At 42.9% G+C, this 15,194-nt stretch overlaps 1 protein-coding gene across 2 annotated transcripts in view; it reads right to left on the reverse strand.

The window, feature by feature from the left end:
* rab28 (RAB28, member RAS oncogene family) overlaps nt 1-15,194 on the reverse strand; it is a 31,868-nt gene that overhangs the window by 6,471 nt on the left and 10,203 nt on the right. For both annotated transcript variants that reach the window (XM_084353881.1, XM_084353880.1), the window contains exon 4: nt 14,100-14,229. In XM_084353881.1, the coding sequence (XP_084210007.1) occupies nt 14,100-14,229 (130 nt within the window). The remainder of the gene's footprint in view (nt 1-14,099; nt 14,230-15,194) is intronic.

Below are 15,194 nucleotides of genomic sequence, written 5' to 3' on the forward strand. Positions count from 1 at the left end.
AATTTATGGAGGGAGGCGTTTCAGGTGGTTTTAGAGTGGAAATGATCAATTCGGTAGCCCCGAGCTTCCACTCCCAGCTGGTATTAAGGCTTGATGTGACACATTCTTCTGTGTAAGCCTAGTACAGTTGAACCCTGAAGCCATGAACCTCTATTTGACCCGAAACAGACAAACCGGCCCAGCTGTGGAGAGATGCTTAAGAAACAATGTGTGGATGACCGAAGTCTTGAGGCTACACTCATAGTGAGAGTGTAGATGGAGAAAACAGTTTGACTTATGAGCGTGCCGGCCTTTAAGGTGGGCACGCAGGCCCAAGAACTGGGGCTGTCACCTTCACGCTGATTTACTGGGAGCACACAATGACAGCCTTCCTTTATAGCTATTGTGATGTGCATTCGACTCCTGTGCAGTGATACCGGGCGCTTTGCTTCTCTCCTTCCTCACTATGGGGTCGTGCTGGGGTCGATGAGGAAGGTCACCCGGGGGTCTTGCTGCTGAAAGCAATAGCTTCGCTCTTTATTTCTGGCTTTGTGCAGGAAGGCGGCCACGCCCGGTATCTGGTGCATACATGTCTATGGTAGCTGGAGGAGGTCAGGCTACTGTACGGTGTTGCATTTCTCTCGTCCCCCCGAGTTTTACTCTTTGTGTGAGGTTTCATTGAAGTTGTCAAGGATTTACCCTGTTCTCATGCCCCTTAGTGTGTGTGTGCGTGTGCGTGTGCGTGTGTGTGTGTGTGTGTGTGTGTGTGTGTGTGTGTGTGGGAGGCTGGGGAATAAAGCCAGCAGCAGAGAAAGAGAGAGACAGATACATAGCAAGGAAGAAATGTAAACACTGCACTAATCCTGTATTATTAATATCTCAGTAAGTCATATGACCCAAAAATGTTAAAGGCCAAAAAAATACATTTGGAAAGAATCATTTTAGACTAAAACGAATATTACCATCATCATAGGTGACATATAAACACAAACCTTTCTGGGCAAGGGCAGACACTTTTACAACTACTCAATGTCCAGGGCAGACTGTCACGTCTGTGCCGGTGCATAAACATAGCTGTCTCATAGGCGTCAGCACGTTATTAATTCCAGTCATTAACAGCGGAGGTACCCAGCATGCTACTAGAAGTAAACACCGCTAATCCTTTGGATCCTGCACACTTGGGAAAGGTTATCAATCATGTGTCACAGTCAGATTAGCCAACGTTAACATAGTGGCTCAGGAGCTGTTGAAGGCACGTTACTGTACGTAAAAAAGTCGGACGAGTGAGTGACGTTTCTGGATTCTGGCGGTAGGTACTGTATGTGTGGCAACGGGAGGGGAAATTAAAAAACCCGCAATAAAACGAGAGGAAGTTTCTGAAGAAAATTTGAGTTGCTCCTGGTGTGACACAATATGAAATATATATAAAATATGCTGAAAACCCTTAAAATGGCACTAAAACATACTGGAATGACTTCACCTCGCTCTTTGGTAAGAAACAAATATTTGTATTGCCCCACAGATACAAAGCACATCTTTTGTGCAACAAATAGGGTAATCATGAGGTCCTGCTTCATAAATAAAGGATAAATAACCCTCTCGTTCTTTTGTTTGGGATTCATAATATCTACGCATTTCAATTGAACTTTTTTCTGTAGTGGGATAATGGCCAGGTGTGTTTTCAGCCATGGTGACAGGACTTTTGGAATAACTGGAAAGATGTAGGATCACCACAAATTCACCACAATCAATTTATTGTGAGTGTTTTTAACTCAGTGAGCAATAAAATGTTATATCCACCCATCCCTGGTGTGGTGTTACGCTGAATATTACAGGTCCAAACCCTGTAAACAAGCTGCATCAGTTCACATGTGAGATGTCAGTTGAAACACGTGAAGCAGTTGAAGTGTCAGTTCAAGCTGAAGCGCTGAAAGAGTATCAGCTGATTGTTAAAGTGTACTCGCTTAAGGCATTTAATTTCATGTTTGGGGATTGTAGTCAGTTGAACTTTAAGTTGAAAAGTACTGAAAGTAGATGAAAAATAGCATTGAAAGCAGTTGAAAAGGAGAAAGTAATCCAAGTGTCAGTTGATGTGTAGCTTTCCATCTGCAGTCGCTCGGCAGGACGGCAAAAGTATGTTATGTTTTTAGTAGATGTTTAAATTTCAATTTAAGGTTTCAGAAAAAAGGATCTACGATGATGACAGGCAAACGCTGACATCATACCGTATGACAGAAAGCCTCCGAGCATCTTCTGAGTAGATCTTATGATGAGATTATTTTGTCAACATAAGTTACGCTGGATAAATACATCAGTATGCATGAAAAGACAATCCTCTAAAATTGTGCATGTTCCTGGTACGGTTCATGATTGCAGTCACGTAATCGTACTGTAGGTGGGCCCACATTCTCACACAAAAGAATTTCTCAGCATGTGACATCTGTCTGTAAACTGAATACAACACTAATCCCACAGTTTTAGTGTTTTGCTCCATTTCTCTCCCTAATGTACCCATTTCTACTTATCAGGTCAAAACAATCTTCCTCCGATGATCTGGTTTCCCTCCGTTTCTGTCAAACTGTACATCAGCTTAACAACCCCTAGGAAGTGACTGCAACACACGAAATAAACTGTTTAGGCCTCCGAGCACATAGAGATAGTGGAGGGGATCATCACTCGTCGAGAGCGATGGCCCTCCCTCGCTCTGGTCACCATCAGTGTTTATTTAAAAGGTCTGCCTGTCACTGCGGTGAATTACAGGACAACAGTTACAGATTAATATCTGGCGGATAAATTAGGCTTTTACCGTAAATAACCGGTTTGTTATTGCGGTGACCTATTATATAAACGGGAACGCAACCAAATGAGAAGAAAATATGGATGTTCTTCTCCACAAGTTAGTGTCTGTGGGGATGTCAGCTTAGCTCCTTCATGGAAAGAATCCTCTCACTGGCAGACCTGATTATCCTGAAACCAGACAGACTTGGAAAAGGTCACTGAAAAACTTTAAATTAGAAAGGAGGATGGATTTTGGTTGGATGGATCTGCCCAGAGCAAGCTTTTAAACCAATACCACTGCTTTATCACCTTCCCCGAAAAGAAGACAGTGCACCAACTAATGACTCAAATGAAATAGCTGAAAAAACATTTAAGAGAAGTGGATGAGTAGATGTTTACATCTTATCCTGGTTTTCAGAAATCTGGATATGCTAGCTGGATTACTCCAATAGAAACCAGGGTACAGTGGCATGTAAAAACTTAATCCAGGTTTCTGAACGTTCTCTGCTGTTGGAGAAATGAGGAACTGAGATGTTGAGGAATCAAGGAACACCTGCACACACAGGATCAGAAACCTGGATACTTTCTCACGTTTCTCACGGTCGTATCACAAATAAGATCAAAACCAGGATAACACTCAAAACAGGGATACTTCTATGTATGTAGACACACTTTTTATAACTTTTAAAGGAAGAAAAAACACATTGTTCCTCTTAAAAATGGATTAAACACCTTTGCTTGGTTCAAGAGTGGTGGTTGGTGCTACAGCCTTACTCGGTCTAGCTGCTTATGATGGCTACATAAGCTGATGTTAGCAAACTTTCATGAGTTTAATCTCTGTGACTGACATTACTGAGTCAGTTTGCTGACTTTATGGATTTTTTAATCACGTAATTGTCTCTCAGGTTCACTTTAAGTGAGGTAAGTAACAGACCTGTTTCATAACTTTTGCTGAACAACTGTCACTGTGGCAACAATTGACAATGACTGGATCAAGGCTCATTTATGCTCAACGTTAGATACATATACAGAGCTATCTGTCCATACTGTGCGTTCATTTTGGGCATAGGTGCACACATTTTCTGAAAGCTTGACAATGGGGACGACATAGAGCAGTACCACTGGGAATCGTGAGAAGACAGTTTAGGCAATTCAAGCAATACGACCATGAACAATGCCGCTCGTCATCAGTTTCTTTCATTGGTGAAGTGAAATGAATTGTCCGTCCACATGTTGCGATGTATTTAAAGGCCTCACAGACCACTTCTGTCTAGAAAACTGCCTCTGCCACTTTCTTAACAGGTAGACTGGGGGTACCAGGTACATCACAACCTTCTTCATTGTTGCCATGTTTGTTGTTGTCAGTTAGTCTCGACTCTGTGCTGCCATCGAGTGGATGTAACATCGTGCCAACATAAAGGACACATGGGGGCATAAATGAGCCTCAATGCTAAAGCTTAAACTTAGCGTAACTGTAGAGGAAAGTAATAACAACGCGTCTGTGAAAATTTTCCCCCCAGATCTAAAAAGTTACTGTACGTTGAACTCCCAGACACTTTCTATTGTTATTCTCACTGACACAGTAACGGGCCAAATGTGGACAATGTGAGAATTCAAGGATGGATTTTTCCTCTGTTCAGTTCACCAACACACGTTGCCAAGGCAAAACAATAAGCTAAGAGCTCTATGTTGGCTAACCAGCCTGAAATCCTACACTGCGCTGTGTGATCCTCAGTGGGCTTTTTAAAACCATGCTGTGATAACAGAGACACCTACTTACTGTTCTACCGAGTCGGCTGCTGGGGACCAATTGGAACAGTTTACCCAGCGAGCAACGGCCAGAGAATAAGCTTGACATAACACAGTTAATTGCCGGCAGCCTCGTTTTAAACTAAACAGCAGTTGGTGCAGTGGGGAGTGTGAGGGCGGAGGGTGGAATGTGCGAGCCTGCGTGTGTGTCTATGTGTCTGTGTGTGGTAGTAATGGTGGGGCGTGTGTGTGTTGTCAGAGACTTTGGGCTCCGAGGGGTCATATCACATTAAGTGAAAGTTACAGGGTTGAGCCTAATCAACCCCAGGGGAGAACCTATCACTTCCAACATTACCTCACACTATGCCTTTAAGACCCTTTTAAGAGGGTTTGCCTCAATTTCCCCTCAATGAGCGACCGTGAGCCAATTCAGACTGTACAGCGAGGGTAAGGATTATCAAACCAAGTCCAACTCCCAATGAAATGACTTACAACTGTGCGAGCAAACTGTTTGAAAACACCCCAGAACTATTCTGCAGCTTTTGTGAGTCTCGACTGCTTCAGTCAGTTGTGAAGCAGACTCACAGCGGCCTTTTACATGAAGGCCTCAACACAATGTCCTCACATGCTCGAGTCTAACAGGCACATGTGTCAAACTCATTTTATGTGGTAATTTGCACAACAAAATTCTTTGCTGCATTACAGAAGTACTGCGTCCAAAAACTACATGTCCCAAAATGCATCCCAAATGTGTTATCCATGCACTGAAGGCTTCTGGCTGCTAGATGTAGACATATGCTAAATACCGTCTCAATATCATACAGCTATTTTCAACAGTAGCACTCTTGCACTCTAATATTAGCAGCCGTGCGAAATGTCAAAGAAATGAAAAGTTGACGCAGGGGGAAGGCGACTTAATGAGAGATTTGTGCTGAATGAAAACAAGCTGGGATGTCGTCTTTGTGACGAGGCAGTGGCAGTGCCAGAGGAATACAGTTTACAGCAGCACTTTGACACCAAACACAGAGTCAAGTATGTTAATCTCAGCCACCAAGAAAAACAACCGAGAGTCCAAGAATTAAAAAGCAGCCTGCATTTCGCAACAGAATATGTTTGCAAACGTTGCAGCAAAAAAAAAAAAAATGCAGCAGTTCGCAAAATGTTTTTCTAAAGGGACCTCACTAAATTATGTAATATGATAACAAGTAGATTTATATAGTCTTACATTTACAGCCGCCCCTTTTGAGGGCAGCCATAGCGCTGATGTGGCCCGGGATGAAAGTGAGTCTGACACCTCTGTGCTACACTCCATTTATTACGGCGTTATGACGTTTGTTGCCAAATTAAAACCACTCACTTAAACTTGTGCTTTATACTACAGAGTTTGCTGGCTGTCTCTGCCATTGGTATATTTCATCTCAAGCCATTCAGAGGAAACATCTGCACATCTCTAAAAACATACTTGAGTACATCTTGAATTCATTATCTCAGATCACAAGACAGCCCCTTTTAGTCTGTAAAGGAATTTAAACTGAGGAATGTGATATCTCTGGCTGGTTTACAGACTATTGTGAATATATACCAAAATAAATGACTCCTTTTATTAATTGCCTCTTTTCTTAACTCATTTTAGTCTTTGTATTATGTGTTTTTAAGTATTGTTTGGCTTGCAACTCTTTGTTTCTGTTTTGGCCAGGTCTCCCTTGTACAAGAGCCTTAAGTGTGACTTATTTGGTTTAGTAAAGGTTAAAGTAAAATAAAAGTATATTATTTATGGATCTGTACTCTGACTTGACTTCAGACTAAGATCACAATAAACTGTTTTGCGCTGGCACTGTGCTTTAAAACTAAATTTAATTTAATCCTGCTTTAATATCTCCCAAAATATAAGATTTCCAATGAATGGCCATGGTTTTGTTTACATTCAGTGTTTCTCATCAACACATTCAGTTTAAACATGGTGAATGCCTTTCTTTCTTTCTTTGTCTAACCATTGACATCAGTTTGCATAACTCTTCTGTTGTTGGTGTGCTGCTACGTTTTAGATCACATTACTGACACCAGCTCTCCACATCACAGGACTCGTGATGTCAAGTAAGGTGAATTAACTCAAACACGTCCTGCTGCAACTTTTTTGAGTCTTGACACAACAGAAAAACATTGTTCTCATTTTCCTAATCTATAAGAGAAGTCTGTCTGATATAACATGATTTATTCAGATTTAAGGCTTGATTTGTTTGATTTAATTAACCTATTGAATTTGTTTTTGCAGTGCTGTTTTTTGGTGACATATTTTTCAATTCTACTTGATATTTGCTTTGTTTTGTACGTTTTGACTGAGCTATAATTATTATTTGTGAGACGTGACTCCGATTGGCAATCCTCTTCATTTTAAAGCGTTAAACATTTGTGTTTTTTTTTTCATATCGCAATATATATATATGTTGCAGAAAAGATAACTATCGCAATGTCGTTTTTTTTTCCCATTAATGTGCATGCCTACCCCTGAACTTGTGGCACGAAAATGCATCGCAGATACAAACAATACAATTACCCGTACATCAAAACAATGTTCACCACCGGCACTAGTGGTCACAAACTTCAGAGGGTAACAAAGTCACCCACATTACAGTAAAATACTGTATTCCTGTAGTGGTTTGTTTTACAAAACAGTGTCCTATATCCCACCACAAACCTGAACAACTATAAACATGTTATAAAAACTAATAATGACTCGATCGACTATTAAACAGCAGGAATCAGACACAGCAGCAGAGTCATTTTCCCTCAAAATCTGATAGCGAACAGGTGAGATTAATTGCGAGTGACATTTTATTTACTCTTAAATTTTCCGGTACAAGATGCAGGGAAACCTTTACTAGCTTAAAAAGTCAAGTAAAAGTATAATGAATCATTCTGTGTGATGTCTGATTGAATCAGACATTGATTTAACTTTCGCAGCACAAGTGCCTAGTAAAACAAAATGACTAGTGGAGTTTATGTGAAGCATTTAAATGATTGGGTCCAACTGGTTTACACGACTTGGAGAGAGCTCATAAAAGCTGAAATATGAAGTACGTGATTAGTCTCTATTAAAATAGTCTGTATTGAAATATGGACCACATCATATAAATGCAAACAATAACTACTTTTCCTCGTCAAAAAAGAGCTGGTTGTATCCGCGTTTCATTTCTGTTTTCTGACATACAGTATCATAGAGAAGTGTGACAGAAAACTTTGTGTTTTCTTTACTCTTAAGACACTATGCAGTCGTTCAGAAGTCAACTATGCAAACGGCACTCTTGCACATTTCATTAGACCTTAACAGTGCAGGTATTGTTTACAGGAGGCGATGTTTATTTTCTGAGAGCCGGACGTCTAAATTTAATGCAAAAGTACCTGAAACTCAAAATTATTTTAATATTAAATTTGGCTTTAATATACCTGTACAACTGCGGAAATCATAATTCCTGCATCATTACAGCTGCAGACTATTTCAGCACTCGGTAGCCAATTATATACGTCTATTGATGACATTGGACAATGTGTAACTGGATGTTTGAGAACCGAACTAATGTGGAATAATTACAGATAATTATCAGTATATTAAAGCTTGAAGGTAAGTTACTAATATTATCTTGACTTTTCTGAGTGAGTACAGACAGATGAAGTGCTGTTAGTAGCCTGGTGTTGTCGAGGTGAGCGGGGCCCGTGCAGGAGTCCTCTGGGGGATCCTGACAGAGACAGAGCGCTCTTTGTGCTGCGGCGCCCCTGCCCCGGTGGCCTGAAGCGGGCCGGGACCGTCAGGGGACTCGCTTTCCACTAGGTCAGAAGTGTTCTGTCGACAGCTCATTGATCACAGCTCATCTTGTCATTTGATCGTTCTTCATGAAGCGACGTGTGGACACGCACACGTGCAAACACACACATGCATTCACACTTTAAAACATAATCAGATACTCTACTGCGGCTAGTAAAACAATGTGGTCTTCCTCCCCGGTCAGGGAATGTAAAACAGAGTGTCCAGCAGTAGCTGTGCAGGCAGGGAGAGAGCTGGAGTGCTGGGCTGTCACTGCTACAGTAAAACATGGGGCCGAGGGCCTTGCAGCCCGGGTTAACGGGCTCCCAGGACTCGTGAAAAGTGAACAAAAGGCCCAGTTCTGAGCCGACCGCACAAGACGCTGCCCGGGGTTTCACTGGCCATGTCCTCCAAGCTCTCCTGTCGCTGTTAAACTAAGTGGTCTTTTATGGGCAAGCTGTAATACATGCCTCTGTGAGCCGGCAGCGTTACTACGCGCTATAATAATTATACAGAGCACGGGGGAGCGTTCGTAATCGTACGCATCGCATCCCTATAAGTCTATTCATAATTATAAAGTCTTTCTATGAGCAACGATGCGTTGGACTGGGCTGCATATTCAACTTTAAGCCGCAGCAGTGAACTGTTGCATGGAAGTGTTTTCTGGCCTGAGCAAACATTCGCCGAGTTAAAAAGCTGAAGCAGGAGCCGGGCGCAAAGACAGTGATGTAATATTTAACACCACGAATAAGTAGATTTAGCAGAAAAAGAAGTACATTTTTGTTGATATTTCACATATATTTATAATATATGCCTGTGGATCCAGATCAATCGCTTATTTACCCAAACCCTGTGTCAGCAAGGCCCCTTTCCAGGAATTCCTCCATATCAATGTTGTGGAGCAGCGGAGAAATAAAGTACAGCCTGAGCGTGATGAGGGTTCCAGGCTGCACTCAGGTCAGGTGGCTAAGCTGTGCTGTACAACTCAAATGGCCCATGACTTACCACACAAGAAGGTATGCGAAGACTGATCATCTACTGCATGTGCAACAATATTTGCTTTATGGATGGCTAAAATGAATGAGGACTTTCCATGTTTCGACAGGCATGAGAGTCAAGAGAGATGAGAGCAGGGACCATAGCTGGGTCAGACAGTTGTTACAATTAAATGTTAGCATTTCGTTCATTTAGCAGGGAGTACTGGACTGGCAGTGGTTGCGGTGCTCTGTGCAGGAAGGACCACCTATCAGCCACCTGAGCAGGCTTAAACAAACCCTTCAAAGTATTTCTTAATCACACGTCTCAGCATCTGCAGCTGTGATTTTACACTGACCTATCAGCCGCAGTGTACCACAGCTGTAATTCTTCATTCATCCCTCTGTATCCTTGTTGTAACTTAAATCTCCATTTCCCATCTTTTCCAGAAATAGAGAAGGACAGCAGGCTAAAGTAAGTGCGGCTGCTGAGACAATTTGATACACACGTCTGTTCTGACCCTTTACCTTCAATAAAATGTGAAGAGAAACAGGAAACACTGGATTTGCTGTAAACTGTAAACATTCCAGATCTTCACCCAGCCATACACCATGCCTCACTATGTCTATCTACTGTATATATAATGTTTTACAGTGTCGAACCTGTGGTCGCTTTACCGCAGTGCAAAACAGACACTGCTGACGTGTTCATCCCTCCTATCTGGGGAGGGGTGTGGGTGCCGGGGTAAGAGTACTGGGCTTTTGTCCCACCACATGTCTATTGTGGCTAAACCTTTCCCTTGGGGGCAATTAGGACCTTTTAGTTTGTTGTAAGAGGACCTAAGTACGAGTGGGTTGAGCCAGGAAAAACATTTTTGAGCTAAACCAAAAACAGAAGCGCATTGAGCTCCTCTGCGCTCCTGGACTTCTGAGCATCTCTCTATTAAGAAATGTGCAGGCCTGCACTGAACAGACAGGAACTGTGGCAGCTTTACAGGGGCAGGGAGGTGACGGGGGTGAGAGAGCTGGGTGGGAGGGGGGGGGATTCAGCTCCACCTGAGGCCTTGCCAAGAGGCCAAACAACTCAAGACCAACAATGTTGGTGGCAAGGACATGCTTCATGAGAGTCAAGAGTTAGGGGAGATCCGTGTTTCGCTTTAACTTTCACATGGCTGGATGGAAAACTGGGGAGAGAGAAGTGCGACGGGTAACGGTATGCGGTGAGATCTGCCGTAGCATGCAGAAAGCAAACACACGCATGTTGTTTAACACAACAGAGACACGGAGCCAATGAAAAGACATTACTGTAAGTAAAAGCAGCTCCAGCAGAAGTGTTAGTCTACACATGTGAGAGATAAGCGTTAAGAGTCGGTCTAAGTGTGTGATTGAAAGAGTTAATGTTTGCACACGGATGAAAATGAATGTGCAAGTGTGTTTGAGAGATGGAGCAAGATAGGGACAGAGAAGAAAGAAAGTGGAAAAAGAAACAGAGCAGAAGAGAGAGACAGGTAAGACGTAATTGAGTGTACAGATTGTCTACATGCGGGGACTTTATCTCCCTAAAGAAGGGAACGTTTCCCATGGCAGGCCTGAGTGGATCGGCAGTGAACAGTGTTAGAACCTCGGAGCAGAAAGCCATGAGTGATGAGGAGGGGTTAAGAGAACTGAACCCATTTAAGTCACCCAAATAAGGGCTGTACGAGCCCATGATGGATGCTCCGGAGTTCCTGAGGGAGAGAGCGCTTGCAATGGGGAAGGGTGATGGGTGGGGAGCGAGCAGGGGTCCTGCGATCCCCACTTAATAAAAACAAATTGGTTTGATAAACGACACAAGCTTAATGTCGACTAAGAAATATGTGTTCTAATTTCAAACAGTAACATAAGCCATTTTAAAATGGTGACGGTCCAATTCAATGATGATATGTGTGTGTTTCAACTAGACATGGGAAGATATAGCAATTTCATGTCACGATTAGCCTGTCCAATCATATTATAATCAGCAAAATATTATTCAAACTCCCCCCAAAAAATAACTTGTAGAAGTTGCACTTAAACATACTAAAATCACTTTGACCTTATACTTTGATAGGAAGCTAATTTTTTTATTGCATCACAGACAGGACTCTAAAACAAAGAATCTTAAATAAGTAATCATAAATCATAAGGTTGCCCTGCACAAATAAAGGATAAATAAATGGAGGTAATCATTTTTTTAGTTTTGAACACACATCTGATTTAACTTGTTTTTGTGGGGGGATACAAGCCACGCTGACATGCTCAGGAAATTCAAAATAAATCAGGACACCGATGCAGGACTGTACCTCAGTGAGTTAGACAGCGTGTGAAGATATTCATGATTATCCCAATAATGAAACAAAAAAACGCAACGTTTTTATCCCAATCTGCAATAACATCTTTTATCGTCCCGTTCCTAGTTACAACTCACAAAAACGTGCAAAACATAGATTAGGACTGCTGACAGCGTGCTATGTTTTCTATATCCGTGACGATCTCTGATCTAAAAGACAAACAGTCACAAACAGGCCAAATGCAGCTGTTGTTAAGCAGAGAGCAGCAGAATTTATCATTTGGAGCCATTTCAAAACACACAGCACTTATTAGTCTACTAAAAATGAAACACTTGAGTGGTGAAGGAGATGACTGCGCAACAAGCCAACATTTCTCTTGAGAGGTTCCTGTGTACCATACGGTGTTACACTGGGCTGCGCTATAATAAACAGTTATAGTATGTTTAGACAGACCAAGAGCTTAGCATCCTTCCATTACCCTTGTGTTCCCAGAAACCCTACGAGTGTGTCACTTTACCTACGTGCACGTTTCTGTGTGTGTGCGTGCGCGTGCAGTTGCATAAATAATTGTGTGCCCTCAATAAAACATTTCATTGGCTTCCTCTCTGAATTGTTACAAGTGGTGCCATTATTTAACACAAGGCTCTGGGCGGCATGTAGAGGGCATGGGGGTGCAGCATGCTCGCGCTTAACAAGCACACTTAACCCCGGCCGGCCATGCTAAGCCCGAAGAAAGGAAAGGCTGTTCCCCGGCAGTGACATGGCACAGGAGGGCAGTCAGGCCAGGGTAAGGAGAGGAGGGGACAGCATCATTAATGAACCAGTCTGGTCCATAGGCTCAATTACCGTCCACTGGGTAAAGAGGACAGTGTTCAAATTAAACTAGAAGGCAGGCACGGGGTAATTCAGGAAATTTAAGCTCAATGTATACGGTAGCACGTGTACTGTTAATAAGCCAAACACAGTGGCCTGCATGTTACACAGAACACTTAAATTTCATACTGTAACATGTCTTTCAGTGCATGGAAGAAAAAACCTTCTGCATGTGCTGTATATAGAGCTCTTTCTGCTCTAACCAGCAACTAAAGTAAGTACTACTATGCACATGACAGCCTGTGTTCACCTTAAGTTTATCTGAGTGGAAACACCACAATCTCCCCGAGGACAAGTCCTCACAGAGACATAAATCTGCAGTGTTGTTATAAGCTCCTTGTTATGTCTGTACTTCTATTTCTGTTGTCACAAACATGTTGCCTCACATCATGGGAACCTTTTAAAAGTCATCTAGACTGCGAAGAATGTTGTGTATTCATACGTTCATTATTGCTGAAGTGTGCCAAGTATTCAAGACGGAGAAAAAAACTTAAATGCTAAATGTTAGACTCAACGTTAAAACATAATGTAGGTGTGGACATTTTCAGCAAGATATCAAGACTAACTCAAGTAAAAAAAAAAAAAAGAGTCCGTGGGAGGGTTCAGGGATTCATAAAGTCTCGTAAGGTAATTGATTGCTCCTCGAGGGGCAATCTGTGTGGGATTTTGTTTTTCTTTTTTTCAGCCTGCAGGAACAGAAAAAACACACATGGGCCATTCTCAGCAATAGAGCCATTAGGGGGAGAACGACTGCGAGTGTGGGGGTGAGGAGCCTGACAGCAGGATGAACACTACTTAAATATTACAGTACACACACACCCAAAAACCTAGCCTAAATACAGAGGCGCCCAGTGTTAAAGCCGGGGCATTAGGAGATGCAACGGATGCAAAGACAAGAGAATCTGCTCTAGACAGGCGAATTAAACCGTGACCTGTGGTCTCCGTTGAGTAACATTAGCGAGAGCTTCCTGTGTGCAGGCACCACTCTGTTGACCGTTCATCATCGCCCGGGAAGGTGGACAGTCGCCATTACACACACACACACCGACGCCCCACTTTACAATAACACGGCGGCAGCCATGACTCCACATCTGTCAAGGGGATGTTTAAAAAGAGTCATCATTATTACTCTTTATTTTGGGGATGGGTGGATGGGCGCAGGCTGATAGGAGGAGAGCCGTCTGGTTAACGTCGAGTTCCTTTCCTTAACCAACGACTCGGGACAGGAGTGCAGCGTCGGGCTGGGGGGGGGCAGACGGGTACTGACTGGGAGGGATGGGGGGGCACAGATAAGCGGTGCCCTAGGTCCATTGGCCCGGGGATCTTAAATCATCGTCAGTCACTCCCCAGAGTTCACAAACATCAGCATTCCCATCGCTCCGAACCTCACTCTCTTATCAACTGGCTTATCACACCGATCAGTTATCTGGTGCTCCAACAAACACGTCTGCTACCATCAAACACTCACTCCTCCACACACAAACACAGACACGCAAAATGAAAAATGAATCAGGCCGAAAGTGAGTCCAATAAATATAAGATAACCTAATTTCATTTGCACCTCTTTGTAGGAAAAATAATTTCCAAACTCGATATGCTTCCTTTTCTCATTTATGTGTGTTTGTGTGCAAGTCTCACTTTTGTTCCCAATCAGGGAGATGACAGGCTGGACATCGGACTCCTCGTTGGCCTTCTTCACCATGCCGAACCAATCCTCCAGGTTCTCGAAGCTCTGGAAGTTGGTGATGTCGTAAACCAGGAGAACCCCCTGCATTGGAAAAACAACAGGAACAACCTCAGACTTTTTATTTCAGCAGCTCACCTTTACACTCCTTCACAAGGAAATATTCGATCATTTCACCTTCAATCACCTCATATTCATTGATATTAACATGAGTAATACTGAGAGAGCAGGGGAACAGTAGGTGGCACTGCTCCTCTTCTTAGCGTGGGGGACAGATTCAGGGGACTCTCACACATAATCTGAGGCAGGTTCAGAACTACTATGATCTAAGTAAGAACATGTAAAGTCTTATTGGTCGGTTCTGTTCCAGATTGTGGTTTGTACCAGTTTTGTAAGCACAGTCCAGAATTCTGAGAATAGTGGTGAGGTTATCTTCTATCAGAGCTAATTAATGAAGGCTGTCCGCCTAAAGACATTTTCCTCCTCCCTATGTAATCCTCAACACTGTACGCACAGCAGAAACACTCGTGCAACAACACCAGGGCCGCGCTTGAGCAAACACTCAGGCCAGAAGGGGCTGTTTACACGAACACATAAATTAATCAAAGAGTAAACACAGATACAAGAGCTGCTGGCATAATTCAAGACAAATAATCACGCGGCTCAACTATCTATCGCTGCGTAAACTTTTGCTGGAAATGAGCGTGAGCTGAGGTAAGTGTCTCTACTTTTTCTGCATGATGCAACACGACCAAAGAGGTGTCTATTGCTTTTTGTTCGGCAGACACGCACTGTCACAACACGCACGGTCGGTGACGACAGCTTAGGCCGCTGACAATTACTGCGAGTCTCTCCGAACAGCCATGATTGATTACAGGACGCACCGCGCTGAACAATAGGTGTGAAAGTTCTACACGGTGCTGACGAGAAACTCCCTAAGCAACGTGTCGTAATGTGGCAGTGATGTACGACATTTGGTTTGTGAGGGAGAGAGACGGTAAAGGAAGTACAGACATGCAGAGATGGATAATATATACACTTGTAGGGCA

This window comes from Pagrus pagrus (assembly GCF_965226575.1).
Source record: "Pagrus pagrus genome assembly, chromosome: 5".
NCBI lineage: Eukaryota > Metazoa > Chordata > Actinopteri > Spariformes > Sparidae > Pagrus > Pagrus pagrus.